The sequence below is a fragment of the Phyllobates terribilis genome, unplaced genomic scaffold, assembly GCF_046119375.1.
Source record: "Phyllobates terribilis strain yellow unplaced genomic scaffold, ASM4611937v1 Scaffold_2__4_contigs__length_985480577, whole genome shotgun sequence".
In the NCBI taxonomy this organism is placed as follows: Eukaryota; Metazoa; Chordata; class Amphibia; order Anura; family Dendrobatidae; genus Phyllobates; species Phyllobates terribilis.
The window spans coordinates 454,697,950-454,711,843 of record NW_027362762.1 but is presented as its reverse complement, the minus strand read 5'-3'; the positions used below and the strand labels follow the sequence as shown (position 1 = coordinate 454,711,843).

At 45.2% G+C, this 13,894-nt stretch overlaps 1 protein-coding gene and 1 long non-coding RNA gene across 7 annotated transcripts in view; one reads left to right on the top strand and one right to left on the bottom strand.

Moving 5' to 3' along the window:
• Positions 1 to 13,894, top strand: part of MACF1 (microtubule actin crosslinking factor 1) — a 273,827-nt gene that overhangs the window by 22,446 nt on the left and 237,487 nt on the right. For all 6 annotated transcript variants that reach the window (XM_073665641.1, XM_073665631.1, XM_073665640.1 and 3 more), the window contains exon 2: positions 1,599 to 1,826. In XM_073665641.1, coding sequence (XP_073521742.1) covers positions 1,625 to 1,826 — 202 coding nt within the window. In that variant the 5' untranslated portion in view covers positions 1,599 to 1,624. The remainder of the gene's footprint in view (positions 1 to 1,598; positions 1,827 to 13,894) is intronic.
• LOC141215938 (uncharacterized) lies at positions 1,565 to 12,739 on the bottom strand. Its single transcript, XR_012284994.1, has 3 exons — positions 11,390 to 12,739; positions 11,207 to 11,251; positions 1,565 to 1,796 (listed from the first exon to the last, which is right to left on the bottom strand). It is a non-coding gene; the product is annotated as an uncharacterized lncRNA (long non-coding RNA).

Sequence of the window (13,894 nt, the reverse complement as noted above, 5' to 3'; positions counted from 1 at the left end):
TGTTTGCCACAATCCATAAGCACATTCTGTTCTGTACAACTTTTTTTAAACTATGCTCCTGATCTGCCAACATAGTTATTATAAACTGCACTTGATTATCTTTCTCATATATCTTCAATACAGTACCTATTCATCAAGTCCTCTCATGAAAAAACTAAAGGACAAGGGCAAGTGGAACACTCCATCTCCATATAGAATAATATAGTCACTAATGTCTAAGGTTTAAAATAGTGAAATGTTGCCCAGCATGTCAAATGTTGCACAGCATGTTTTCCTCTTTATTTACAGCCTTATTGACACTGAAATTTGCCAATATTCTGTACTGGAATAAAATATTTTGTTTTTATTTAACAAATATGGTGAAACATATTCTACTGTGGCAAGCCAAAGCGAGTCAGATATTTCTGTAGTATGTAGTATTACAAGGCAACTGTTCAGATGATTTATCTGGTTCAAAAAAGAGAGTCATGAGATTCACCTCTCTAACGTCCATATGCCCTTAGAGGGGTTCACTCTACGGGGCAACCTCTTTAATAAATACCCCTTATTGTTATGATGCAAAAGCAGAGCATATGTGCGTCTGGTCAGACATTTACCATCAGCCATGTAACATTTTAAAAAGTCACAGACTACATACATTTGGTGGAGCTGTCAAATGATCGCCTCATTTTGGGCTCTGGTCAACTGCTGGTGTAGCAAGAAGTGCTCCACACAACTGACCTGGTCCCATGTGATTGAAAAGTATCTTCATGTGTATGATCTTATTCACTCCTTCATTCAAGTGTAGTACAAAACAGGTGTCCAGTTCTTCAATAATCCATGTCACATCCACAATCTGGTTTCCTGGTTTTTCTTTTTTTGTGCTAGATCAGTCACGAACGGCCCATCACTAGTATTTTCAATTATTTATGCAGGAAGTGGTATAGTGGAAGACACCACCTTGGAAAAAGCCGCAATGCCAAAACTCTGAGTCGGGCAGCTGATCTCACCACAATTTTATTTGTGCATTGTAACAAGTTTCTATCCTGTGAGTCTACCAGCTTTCTTGTGTTACTTTACGCATAGCTTCACTATTGGGATGACTTGTCTCCTTATATCCTATTTTGCGATAGCTGAGACAGGAGACACCTTAAACTTAGATGGCGGATGTGGTGTGGCTTAATGGATAAGTGGTCACCTGTTTTGTACCTACACTTGAGTGAAGGTGTGAATGAGATCATTAGAGTCTATATGCTTGAAAATAGAGGACCGTGAGGATAAGTCCTAAATTGCGAGCATTGCATTACTTTTCAATTGACTTTTATGTTTAACTTAGATGTCATTTCCAATGGGACTTTTTATCAGACATTTTATCATTGTTGCAAATACCATCTACTCACCTTTTGTTCTAGTTATAATGACTGCATCTCTTGACTCTCTACCCTATAATACTGGGTTATTTCTCTTAATTGAAGAGCGACTTGAGGCACTTTCTTCAGGCTGCTTGATCGTATAAACCTTTACAGAGGTATATCCTCCAATAAACAATAGGCATTATTTTGCTTTAGAAACAATGGAGAAGGGATTATTTTTAATGAAATTTTTTATTTATTTCACAGAGTGACATCCATACTTCCAAGGAGACATGTCATCTTCAGATGAAGAAACCCTCAGTGAGAGGTCATATCGTAGTGAGAGGTCATGTCGGAGCGAGAGATCTGGAAGTTTGTCCCCTTGTCCTCCAGGTGACACTCTCCCTTGGAATCTGCCACGTCATGAACAGAAGAAGAGGCAAAGCAAGGACTCAGTTTTGGATCCTGCGGAGAGAGCTGTGGTTAGAGTAGCAGGTGTGTACATGACAATACATAGTGGTAGACTACCATCTGCTCGTCTCAATGCTTGCCCTGTCTATATCTAACCAAACTATATATCTGTTCCTTAGACATGAACAATCTCTGTATGGTACTAATGTCATGCATGATACCATAGTTTGCAATGATTGGCTAATTTTTAGGGTCGATGCCATAATCCCTCATACACCTTATATGGCTGTCGGCTGAACATTCGGCCAACAGCTATCTCGGCCGTCTCTCCCATACACAGGAGAACTCGTTTGGCCAAGCTCTCCTGTGTTCTCTATGAGAGAGCTGCTGCCTGACATCTCTCGCAGTAGTTTATCTCAGGAAGACCAAAAGGATTGGCAGTCTGAAATTGGACATGCCAAATCCTTTAACAATCATCTGTCCACTGCCTGCATACACATTAGAATACTGTCCACACACGTCACTATCGAAGGGTTGGCCAACATTAGTCTAATGTGCATGGGGGGCTTCATAGTGGTCCCCCTGTCTACCTGAACCTTACCTTGAAAAGCATAGAGCGTGTCCGCCAAGATTGCCATCAGCCATTTAACCCACTGGATGCTGAGCAGATGAACCTATCTTGAGTTAGGAATTCTGATATCTATGTAAATTTACATGGGGACATTGCATATGTGAAACCAATTTAGTATTCGCAGGTAGATCCATAAAATGGCATGGGGGGGGGCTCTCTAAAAACACTATAACACTGAACTATTAATGTCTTAATATTACCTATAGGTCTTTTATTTTGTTAACATAGGAACAATCACTACAGAAAAGTCACGTTACTCCTTTGGGTGAAGCACAAATCCTCCCATTTAATGGATAGGGTGTATACAATTGTCCTTGTCAGCAAACTTGGCAGTGAAAAAGGTTATTTCATTTTTTTTTGTATCCTTGCCAAAGGATCACATCACACTATAAAGAACAAAAGGATTACGCAAAGTATTGGCTGGTGATGATGTGCAGAATGTCCTGTTTATGGCTATGTCATTCATAACTTACCTGTGGTGGCATGTATGCATATACACACACATATCCCTAATACCTGACATGAGGCAGTGTTGTAGAATGGTAATAAACCATCTATCACATATAGAATATATTCTTCACATTCCTGTGCCCTTGTGTAATTGAGCACCCCACCCTGTTGTGAAAGGTACATTTACATGGACTAAGATCTAAGAGCAGAGTAATCTAATTAGAATGTGTTTTAAGAAGTGCCGGTAGCTCTTATATAGATGCAGTGGGATATTAAGTAGGTAGATGCAGGCTGATTTTGCATGATCTGTTTCCATGGCAAAACAAAAGCCTGAGCAGCCATTCTTCTAGTTGCCATGGTAACTGAGCTTCCTTCTAATGTTTCTGAGGAGGGGGAGGAGATCCTCGGCCTTCCCTTCTAGCCTTTGTTCTTAGTTGGCCAATTCGAGATTCTCTCCTCAGCTGATTTATCCAGATCACTGCGCAAAACATGATGAAGTTATCCTCCATTGCCACCCTAAAGTAGAGAGCATTACACAACATTACACCGCTTTTCTAACTTTTTCCTTCATACACTTCTCTGTGCACGAAGATCATGACCTCTATATTAATACAACTGAGCTTGCCTTGTAGGACTTCTCTCATATGAGATCCTCGGACAAGGGCGAATAAAGAGAATCTGTCACTAGTATTTTGCTACCTAATCTGTGAATAGTGTAATGTAGAGACAGAGACCCTGATTCCAGCGATGTATCACTTACTGGGCAGCTTGCTGTAACATTGATAAAATAACTATTTTATTATCAGGAGATTATCACCAGAGGACTAGTAAACCTTCATATTAATGAGCTCTGTAAAACCCTGCCCCCACCACTGATTGGCAGCTTTCTGTCTATGCATAGTGTACACAGTAAGCTGTCAATCAGTGGTGGGGTAACACAGAGCTCAGCATTCAGAGAACTGCTAGATCTGCCGAAGATAAATCTGTGATTTTATCAAAACTGCAGCAAGCAGCCGAGTAAGTGATACATTGCTGGAATCAGGGTCTAGGCTGCTACATGTTTCTCTCAGATAGGGTAGTAAAAACCTGATGATAAATTCACAAAGATGTGATTTTATTTTTCTTACTTGTGATAGGTTGTGCCATATTCTCATTGCTATCACAAAATGTTTAAATTCATCTAAAGTAAATTTTTTAAGATATATTATGCACTAAATTTGCCAAGATTCCTTGTTGACGTGGGGAGTTGTTCATCTGGGAAATTTTTTCCCTATCATATGAGAATAGTTGGCAGCGACCTCATAAGGGCTATTTTGACTTCACCTTGATCAACACTGTATAACAGGTTGAGATTGAATTTTATGCAGTCTTACTATCTTATCTCTCATTTGGTACAAAATAAACAATTATTATATTGAAGGTATGGCATGCTAACAAACTGGCCCAATTGTTGGTGTATACTGTAAGGCAGGCGTCCCCAAACAGGGACCCTGACGTGTGGCTCGCCATTGTCTGCTCAGGTGAGGGTCATTCTCACCTATCCAACAAGGGGAATTGTTACTTGTTGAGGGGGCACTCAGGTGGTATTATTACTAATTATGTTGGCTCTCAGGACAATATTACTTGATAAGGGGAACTCAATGCAATATTACTTGTAATGGGAACATTTAAGGGGCATTATTACTTTTTAAGCAGGTATGGAAGGGGCATAATTACTTTATAAGTTACACGCAAGCCATTATTACTTTATTAAAGGGTACTTGGTGCAGTACTACTTTTATAAGTGGGCACTCGGTACTCAAGTACTTCATAAGGGGGCCAGGAGTGGAGACAGCTAGAAGTGGGCCCCTGTGCAAAAACAATATATGGGCACTTTGGAGTCCAATAGCTCACTATAATTCACAATTTCACCTGCTTCTGAGGTGGAAGTGGGATTCCTTACCTTCCGGGCCCCAGTATAACTGCACAGGCTGAACCAATATTATGTTTGTCCCTGAAGCGGGCATTTGGTACATAAGTACTTTTTAAGGGACATTAAAGGGGTATGCCCATCTAATAATAATAATATTAGCAAATACCTCCAATTAGAAATGTAGTGTAGTTCTTCTGACTCGCTATGTCTCTTTCCTCATGTGCAGGTATTGCAGGACCTTGGATATCCATGGTTACATCCACTGATAAAGTCACAGTTAGTTAGCTAGTTGCTAGTGGTCGTAACCATGAATACCTAAGGTCCTGTGATGCCTGCACATGAGGTAAGAGACATAGCGAATCAAAAATACTATACTACATTTCTAATTGGAGATATTTGCTAATATTATTATTATTGCACCTATACATATTGGGATAGGATCTTGCAGATGGGAATACCCCTTTAAGGCCATTATTAATTTATAAGGAGGCACACAGGGCATTATTACTTTAATAACAGGGGTCACTCAGTGCCTTCCTGCTTTATAAAGAGGCACTCAGAGCATTACTACTTTATAAGGTGTACTAAGGGCATAAGTACTTCATAAAGGGGCACTTGTGATATTATTACTTTATAACGACATACCCAGGGAATTATAGCCTTCACACTGGAGGTGTAAGAAAGGTTAGAAATCCCTGCTGTCGAGAAAAAGAGTATGTGGGTGAAATATATACATTTTTATGTATATATCCATCCATGGTACCCATCTGCTTTGTTGCACCTTGTGTTGTCAGTCACTCCAGCTGTACTGAAGCTCTGGACATGGATTTTGACAAATTACACACATGGAGATTGTTTACTGAGAATGACAAAGGTCTCATGGGAGGGAGCATCATAAATCTAGTTAGATGAAGGAAATGTTTGTATAAGACTGTTAACAATGGCACCATAGCTTTTTTACAGCAGAGAGATGAGAGATCTAACATGATCCATCATGAAGTGTATTTTTCTTAAATATTTTTTACCGGATGGATGGAATAATGTAGCATACTGTACTGTTCTGGTATCAGAAAGTCACGGCAGCAACTTGCATGACTCTTCAGCGCCACCCCACTCACCGTGCGGTTTCTCCTCACGACAGGCCTTTCCGCTAAAGTTTGTTTCCTCCTGCTCTTTGGGGGGCATGGCCAGTCTCTGCAGGAATTTAACCCTGCTGTGTCCTGCAGAGATCTGCTTCCGTAGCTTATCCCATGCGAGTAGGTTCTATTTAAGGTACAGTGGCGACCAAAAGTTTTGCTTTTTTTTTAACGTGTGATTACTGCTGTCTGGTTGTTGTGATGCCATTTCCCTGGTGATGAATTGAAAGAGCATGAAGTATTCATCATGGAAGACCTTAATTTTAACCAAAATGCTTTTGAATATAGGTATGGTCATTTAATTAAAGAAAACTGATTTCCAAAAGTTTTTGTCTCACCCAGGGGGATATAGGGGACTCGGTACCCGGGCCTTTTACCTTGTTTAGGATGTCACGGTAGTCGGCTCCCGGGCCCATACTCTGGGGTCTCTCTTGAAAAAGGGGTTTTTGGTCAGTAACAGTTTTTGTCTCGTGACGCCACCTGTAGTTTCTGGTAACAGGTACCAGCGCTGCTGCAGACCTCCGGGGCAGGTGTTAGGGCAGCGGGGTTGGTGTGGCTCTCCACAGGCAGAGCACAGCCCCAGGGCAGTGTAGGTGCAGATGGTGATGCTGGGCGTTGTAGTGCAGAAGAGATGGCGCAGCAGGAGTAACTGACAGAGACAGGAGATTCACTTCAGTACCTTTACTGGTGCAGATGTCAGGTACGGTCCAGGGTACTTGGTAGGAAGGGTGCACTTCAGGACTCTCCCCAGTGAGCGGGTATAAGGCCTCCTGGTCTGTTTCTCCCTCTCTCTAAGCTCCTGGCCAGCCCGCAACTGGGCCTAGCTTCTGTGTTGTGTTGTTCTCTCACCTGTCGCTTGGTAGTAGGACCTTTCTCTGGCAACCACTATCACTGGACGCTGAGGCCTTCGTGGTTCCTAGTCCTGTAAAGGGTTTAGCTTCAGGTCGACCAGGGATCTGTAATCCTCCTTGTATGCCGGTAATCCCTACTGGGTTTAGAGGACTCTGTAGGCGCAGACCCAGTGTCCGGTTTGTATTCTGGGGTGAGCCTGTGATGCTCCTCTGCCCCCTTAACTCCTTTCTCCTCTCCTCTTTGCCTCCAGCCACACTCGGGGCCCTCAGAACACAGCAGCTCACGTGCTGCTTCTTCACTGGTCTAAGTGCCAGCACACTGTCTCTCAAACTGAACTGCCTGACTCCACCCTCCATATATATATCCCTAACAGGGCTCCCTCTGGTGGTCTGAGGTGGAAGGGTGGAGTTGTCTGTTTGTAGTGAGGGCCTCTTGTGGAGAAGTCCGTCCATGCACCCTTTTGGGTCCTGTGGTACCTGTAGTAGCAGGGTGCCACATTTTGCATATACTATTTATTGCTCATAACATAGTGAGTAATTCACTGTTTACAATGTCATAGCTTAGTATTTTATAGCATAACCTCTTGCTTTAATTACTGCACCACACTGACGGGGCATTGAAGCCACTAGGGTGTTCAAGACATTTTGAGGGATCTTGCTCCATTCCATTTGCAAATCTGCAAACAATTCATCTTTATTACTATGGGTACAGGCCCCAACTCGTCGCCCTAACTCATCCAAAATGTGCTCTATAGGGTTTAAATAAGGCGATTGGCTTGGCCATTGCAACAGGCAAACATTTTTCTTTGCTAACCAATTTTTTACTAAATTGGAAGTGTGCTTAGGATCATTGTCTTGCTGGGATTACCATCCACTGCCTACTTTGGTTTTACCATGTGGCAGCATTACATTCTCCAGTATATCCTTGTACATTGTAACATTCATATTTCCATCAATTCTATATAGAGGACCAATGGCAGATTCAGAAAAGCAGCCCCAAACCATGACATTGCCACTACCATGTTTCACTGTAGGTGTTTGGTACCTTACATCATTACGTTTTCCAATTGGGCGTTATATATAGTGCTTGCCATCACTACCAAACAGATTGAACTTGGATTCATCCGACCACAACACCTTAGACCAATCTGTCTCTTTCCATTGGCTGTGTACTTTGGCAAACACAAGTCGGACCTTCCGGTTCTTTGCAGAGATGAAAGGCTTCTCGACAGGAACTCTTGCATTCAACGCTACTGCTCTTAGCCATTGCACCACAGTTTTGGCGACTCACTTTTACTCCATATTCTTCTTTCATTTCGTGCAAAATCTGTATAGAAATTTTATGGACATCAGATACTGACTTTTTGTTAATAATGTGATCAACTCTGGAGGAAGTTTTCCATGGTCATTCATTTCTAGGTTTGCCAGCTGTTCCATAACCCTATTTTTCTTTCTTTAATATACGTGACACTTGACTCTGAGAACAGTTGAATTCCATAGCTACTTCTTTTTGGATTTTGCCTGACTTCACTCTCAGAATAATAAGCTTCCTGAAATCTGGTGATAAATTTGAATTTGTCTTTGCCATATTTTAACCTAAAAACACACATAACAATATATATATATATATATATATATATATTTTAGGCAAAATTCAACTGCCCATGACAAAATATGCAAAATGTTTGGCCCAGCAAATGTTGAAAACTAACACATAAAGGGATAAAACAATGTCAAACACAATTTTTGTCCTTATAGCTGACAACCATTTGCTTCCGGATTACTAAAATCACCAGGAAAATGGCATCACAACAACCAGACAGAAGTAAATACACTTTTCAAAAAAAATGCAAAACTTTTGGTCGCCACTGTAGCTCCTCCCACCATTCCTCTCCCAAACCTTGTGCCCGACCCAGTTTGTTTCCGTGCATGCTATTCTGTAGTCTGATTCTTGTTATCGACCTGGCTAGTTTTCCATCTTGTCTGACCTCTCCGCTCCTGATCACGGCTAGTCATACTGATCCTGTGCTGCCTGCCCTGGCCTCGGACCGTTTGACCAGGCATTGTCTTTTCCCTTAGGTACCACGCCCCTGACCCTCTGGTTAGCAGCTGCAGACCCGGGGACTGCCCTGGAGTGGCACCTGGCAACGACCTGCAGCCAAGCCTAACCTGAACACCAGGTAGTTGCTTAGTCATGCCCCTCCAGGGTAAGCCCGGCCCGCGGTGCAGTGGGTCCGCACACCCCAGCATTACATTACGTTCGGGCTATGGACCCTGCTGACAAGTCAGGATCCAGGGACCCCAAGCTGACAGTACACGTGCTGTATGAGGAGGTCCACTCTCAGCATTAGCGTCAGGACGAGCTCATGCAGGACATCAATGTGGTGGCAACCCAGTTGTCAAGTCTGTCCACCGCCATTTCCGGCCAGCCAGATTATTGAGGCAGCCCCTGTCCTTTTAAAGGACATTCCTCCGAGCAAGACTTTTGTCCGCTCTGTCAGAAGGAAGAAAATTCTGGCCTGGGGCATGAGTCCAAATTTCGTGGTCATATGGGCATACGCAAGTCCACCAAACTGATTGCTCACTGCTTTTGGTGGCCCTTGATGGTCAAGGATGTCTGGGACTTCGTAACCGCTTGTCCACAATGCGCAAGAATCAAATCTTCCAGGGATAAGCCTGTTGGTCTTCTCCAGCCACTACCAGTTCCTTCTGCTCCATGGCAACAATTGCTATGGATTTGCCCCTCTCCGAGGGTTGCAACACTATCTGGGTCATTGTGGACCAGTTCTCTAAGATGGCTCATTTCAAACCTCTGACTTGTCTTTCCTCTGCTCTTAAGCTTGCCACGTAGTTCTTCCAGCATATTTTTCGTCTCCATAGTCTCCCTCTGATCATGGAGTCCAGTTCACTTCTACATTTTGGAGAGCCTTGTTTTAAACTGCTGAATGTCCAGCTGGACTTCTCCACGTACCATCCGCAGACCAATGGGCAAGTGGATCAGGTAAACCAGATCCTCAAGGGCTACCTTCGCCACTTCATCTCTTCCCATGAGCCTGGAGATAAAGTATCAGCCTGGAGATAAAGTCTGGTTGTCTTCTCGAAATATTCGTCTGAAGGTGCCCTCGTACAAGTTTGCTCCCTATTACCTTGGTTCGTACAAAGTCCTCAAGCAACTTAATCCGGTGATCTACAAACTTCAAATACCTGCGAATCTATGGATTCCAAATGCCTTCCATGTTTCTCTCCTGAACCGGTGGTCTTGAACCGCTTCTCGAAGCCTCCAGCTACCTCTGCTTCTGCTGTTTCTGAGGGGTCCTCAGACGTCTTTGAGGTGAAGGACATCCTGTGAACCTGCAAAGAATATCTGTGCTCCTGTCATCCTGGAGATGTTTCTTCGTCGGACAGGCCAAGAAAGAAGGGGGTGTAAAGGTGGGGGGTACTGTCATGGTGGCAACTTGCATGGGTCATCAGCACAGTTCCACTCACCGTGCGGTTTCTCCTCGTGGCAGGCCGTTTCACTAAATTTTAATTTCTTCTTTCCTCTCCTGTCGGTTGCTACAGCATGGTGTTGCCATCTCGCCTTAGGGAGGAGTAGCCAGTCTCTGCAGGAATTTAACCCTGCTGTTTCCTGCAGAGATCTGGCTCCCCAGCCTATGCCATGTTAGCTGGTTCTATTTAATGCAGCCCCATCACCATTTCACGCCCAAAAGTTGGTTCCTACACAGTTTGTTCCCATGCATGCTATCCTGTAGTCTGATTCTCATTACCGACCCGGCTAGTTTTCCATCCTGTCTGACCTCTCCGCTCATGACTCTGGCTAACTGTTTGATCATGAGTTGTCTTTGCCCTCCTGTACAATACCTTTGACCTTCTGGTTCTGGTCAGCTGTTATAGATGCGGGGACTGCCCTGGCCTGGCACCTGGCGACTACCTGCAGCCAAGCCTAACCTCACCACCAGAGGCTCTAGTGAATATCAGGTAGTCGCTTTGTCACCCTCCTCCAGGGAAAACCTGGCCTGTTGCACAGTGCATCCACCCCCTACCTGCATTACACAGAATATACATTGATAAACTATCCTTAGGGTAGGCATCAATGTGTTATTAGGGGAGAACTATACAAAGGTCGCCCACCGTCCAAGAGATTAAAGGGGCACCCTTCAATGTTTATTTATGCATAGCGTAGAAAATGGGGCTGAACTGCAGTAGCAGAAACAAGCACATGAACGGATGAGCTGCTGTGTCTGGTTAATCATGATGAGCGACATCATGCACCAAGTACTACTGTAGCCCCTTTACACCAGTGGAGCAAGTATAGCAGTGCAGGTGCTATCTCTAATGTACAAGAAAATTATGCTGTTAAGGAATTGATGATAATGCAGCAATTTAGTATAATCTTTGAAGTGGCCCCATTATAAAGCTTGACTTTTAGCTATCATGTAGAACTGGTTTTAAATATTTACCTATTAGTACATAATTACACTTACTGTAAAGGGTGTGTATACAAGCATAAGATTCGGTGATCACTCCAACTGAAAGGATCAAAAAGGGCAGAGAGATGACAGCTTCATGTAAATAACATATATTGAAGCATAAATTACTTAGGAGATTTGATATTTCTGCATTTGTGATACTAAAATAATAATTTTATACTACTTTATGTAACATACCTGGCGGCGTCCTTGCATGGTGGTCCATCTCCCACTGTGCAAGAGGGCGCACTTGATCTCCTGTCCAGAATGTCTCTCTGGCTTCCCTCCATGCTGTCTGTTTGTGTCTGTTTCTGCTGCTTAAGGGCGGCGCCCGATCACTTCCTGCCTTTTGTACCTGCTGTGGGTCACACCCCTTGTGCGTCCTCAGCCTATTGCTGTCTGTCACTTGGTATATAGCTCAGCAGCTCCCTTCTATCCCTGCCTGAGCATAGTGTTTCCTTCAGTGTGTGCTTGCACTCTGAAGGTGCCAGGTCCCGTTCTTTGTTTCCTTGTCTGCCTTTCCTGGAGGCTGTATTTCCAGGCCTGTCTGAACTGAGTCCTGTATGTCTTCTGCTTTGCGGTATCAGCTCCCGTGTCTGAACTGAGTCCTGTATGTCTCCTGCTTTGCGGTATCAGCTCCCGTGTCTGAACTGAGTCCTGTATGTCTCCTGCTTTTCGGTATTAGTTCCCGTGTCTGAACTGAGTCCTTTCTGTGTTCTCTTGTCTGTCCTGTCTGAACACGCTCCTAGCCTGTTCCTCCTGCCTTCTAGGGGCCGATTACCTAGACCCGTTCCTGTATCTTGTCTGACCTGTCTGAACACGCTCCTAGCCTGTTCCTCTCGCCTTCTAGTGGCCGATTTCCTAGACCCGCTCCTGTGTCTGGTCTGTCCTGTCTGAACACGCTCCTTGCCTGTTCGCTCCGCCTTCTAGTGGCCGATTTCCTAGACCCGCTCCTGTGTCTGGTCTGTCCTGTCTGAACACGCTCCTTGCCTGTTCGTTCCGCCTCTCTGGGGGCCGTATTCCCAGACCCGCTCCTGTATCCCTCTGCAGTGTCGGTCTCCTCCGTACACTCAGTTCCAGTCTGAACTCTCTCCTGTCCTTTACCTGTTCTGCCTGTATTGTTCCTTAGTCCCGGTGTGTACTGGGTCCTATCCCGCCTGTGTTCCTACCTGCTAGTGCCTCCCTGTCTGCACTCTAGCTGTGCTTGCCTTTACCCCCCTGCCTGCATACCCGCCTGCCTGCATACCAGTCGTGCCTGCCTATACCCACCAGTCTGTGTGCCAGCCTACCAGCCTGTTCCTGTATTCCCCTGTGTGGGTCAACAGCCGTGTCCGGGGTCTGTCCTGGAGTAGCACCTGGTCCCTCTGCTCGGTTCCTCCTTGGTGCACTGGCGTCGTATGCCGTCGTGCGACCCTGGTCGGATCGGGTGAATACCTAGTCACGCCCCTCCAGGCATTCACTCTCCGGCACGGTCCAGTGGAATCACTACCAATCACACGCACACGCCGCTTAGCCCGGGCGTGTGCATAACAGCATGCTCAGGCCATGGTTCCCGTTGAGCCCCACGGCCTTCGCTCTTTGAGAAGTTTTTCCAGCGAATACATGCATTAAAATAAATAAATAAATTTTTTTCCCCCTTTAGCTGAGTTCCAGGCGAATTACGCACCCGTCCAGATGGATCTATCAGCTCTCGTTCCTGCGGATCCGCCACGTTACTATGGGGATCCAAGACAGTGTCGTGCATTTGTGGAGCAATGCATGCTACACTTTAAGGCCTACCCTCTCTATTTTCCTTCCGATTGGGCTAAAGTGGCCTTTATGATTGACTACCTAGCGGGTGATGCCTTGAAATGGGTCACCCCCCTATGGGAAGCATGGGATCCTGTCATCCTTGACCTGCAGGCCTTCCTGGTGGCCTTTCGTATGGTCTTCGAGGACCCTAACTCTGAAGCCCCTGCTGAAGCTTCACTTCCCAATATCCCGGAGCAGCCCCGACGGGTAATGTGTGTGGGTAGCGCAATAGTCCTCCAGCCCAATGAGACTACTGCCCACCCAGAATCCTCACAGGGTGACTACGCTTTCCGGAATACTTCTCTCAACCTCAAGAGGCAGTCCAGACGTGCTAGACTTAGAGGCAAGCCGTCACGCCAGGGTCTGTCCTCCCTGAGACCTCCTGACCCCAACCTTGAAGTCCCTACTGAAGCTTCATCTCCCTGTATCCCGGAGAAACCCCAATGGGTAATGTGCGTGGGTAGTGCACCAGTTCTCCTGGCTGAAGAGACTTCTGCCCATCCAGACTCCACACAGGAGAACTTCCTGCACCCGGCATCAGATGCTTCTCTCTCTTTAACCGGTGTGCATGTCCAAGGATGCTCCAAAGCTGTGGTTACCTCAGAGTCTGTGCACCTCTACTACCTGGCGGAGGATCCCCTGTTGCCTCCTGAACCCTCCGGGATACCACTCGATGACAAATGGAGAGAGACTTCTCTACACCCGGTACACAATACTTTGTCCGCTTCGTCCTGTGAGCCTGACAATGGGTACCCCAAAGTGGTAGTTACCTCCGAGTCTCTACACCCCTCCGACCAGGCGGAGGATCTCCAGTTGTCTCCTGAACCCTTCGGGGTGCTACCTGGTAGCGAAAGGACAGAAACTCTCCTATACTCTGTACCTGATACCTCGCTCGCTTCGTCCAGTGAGTCC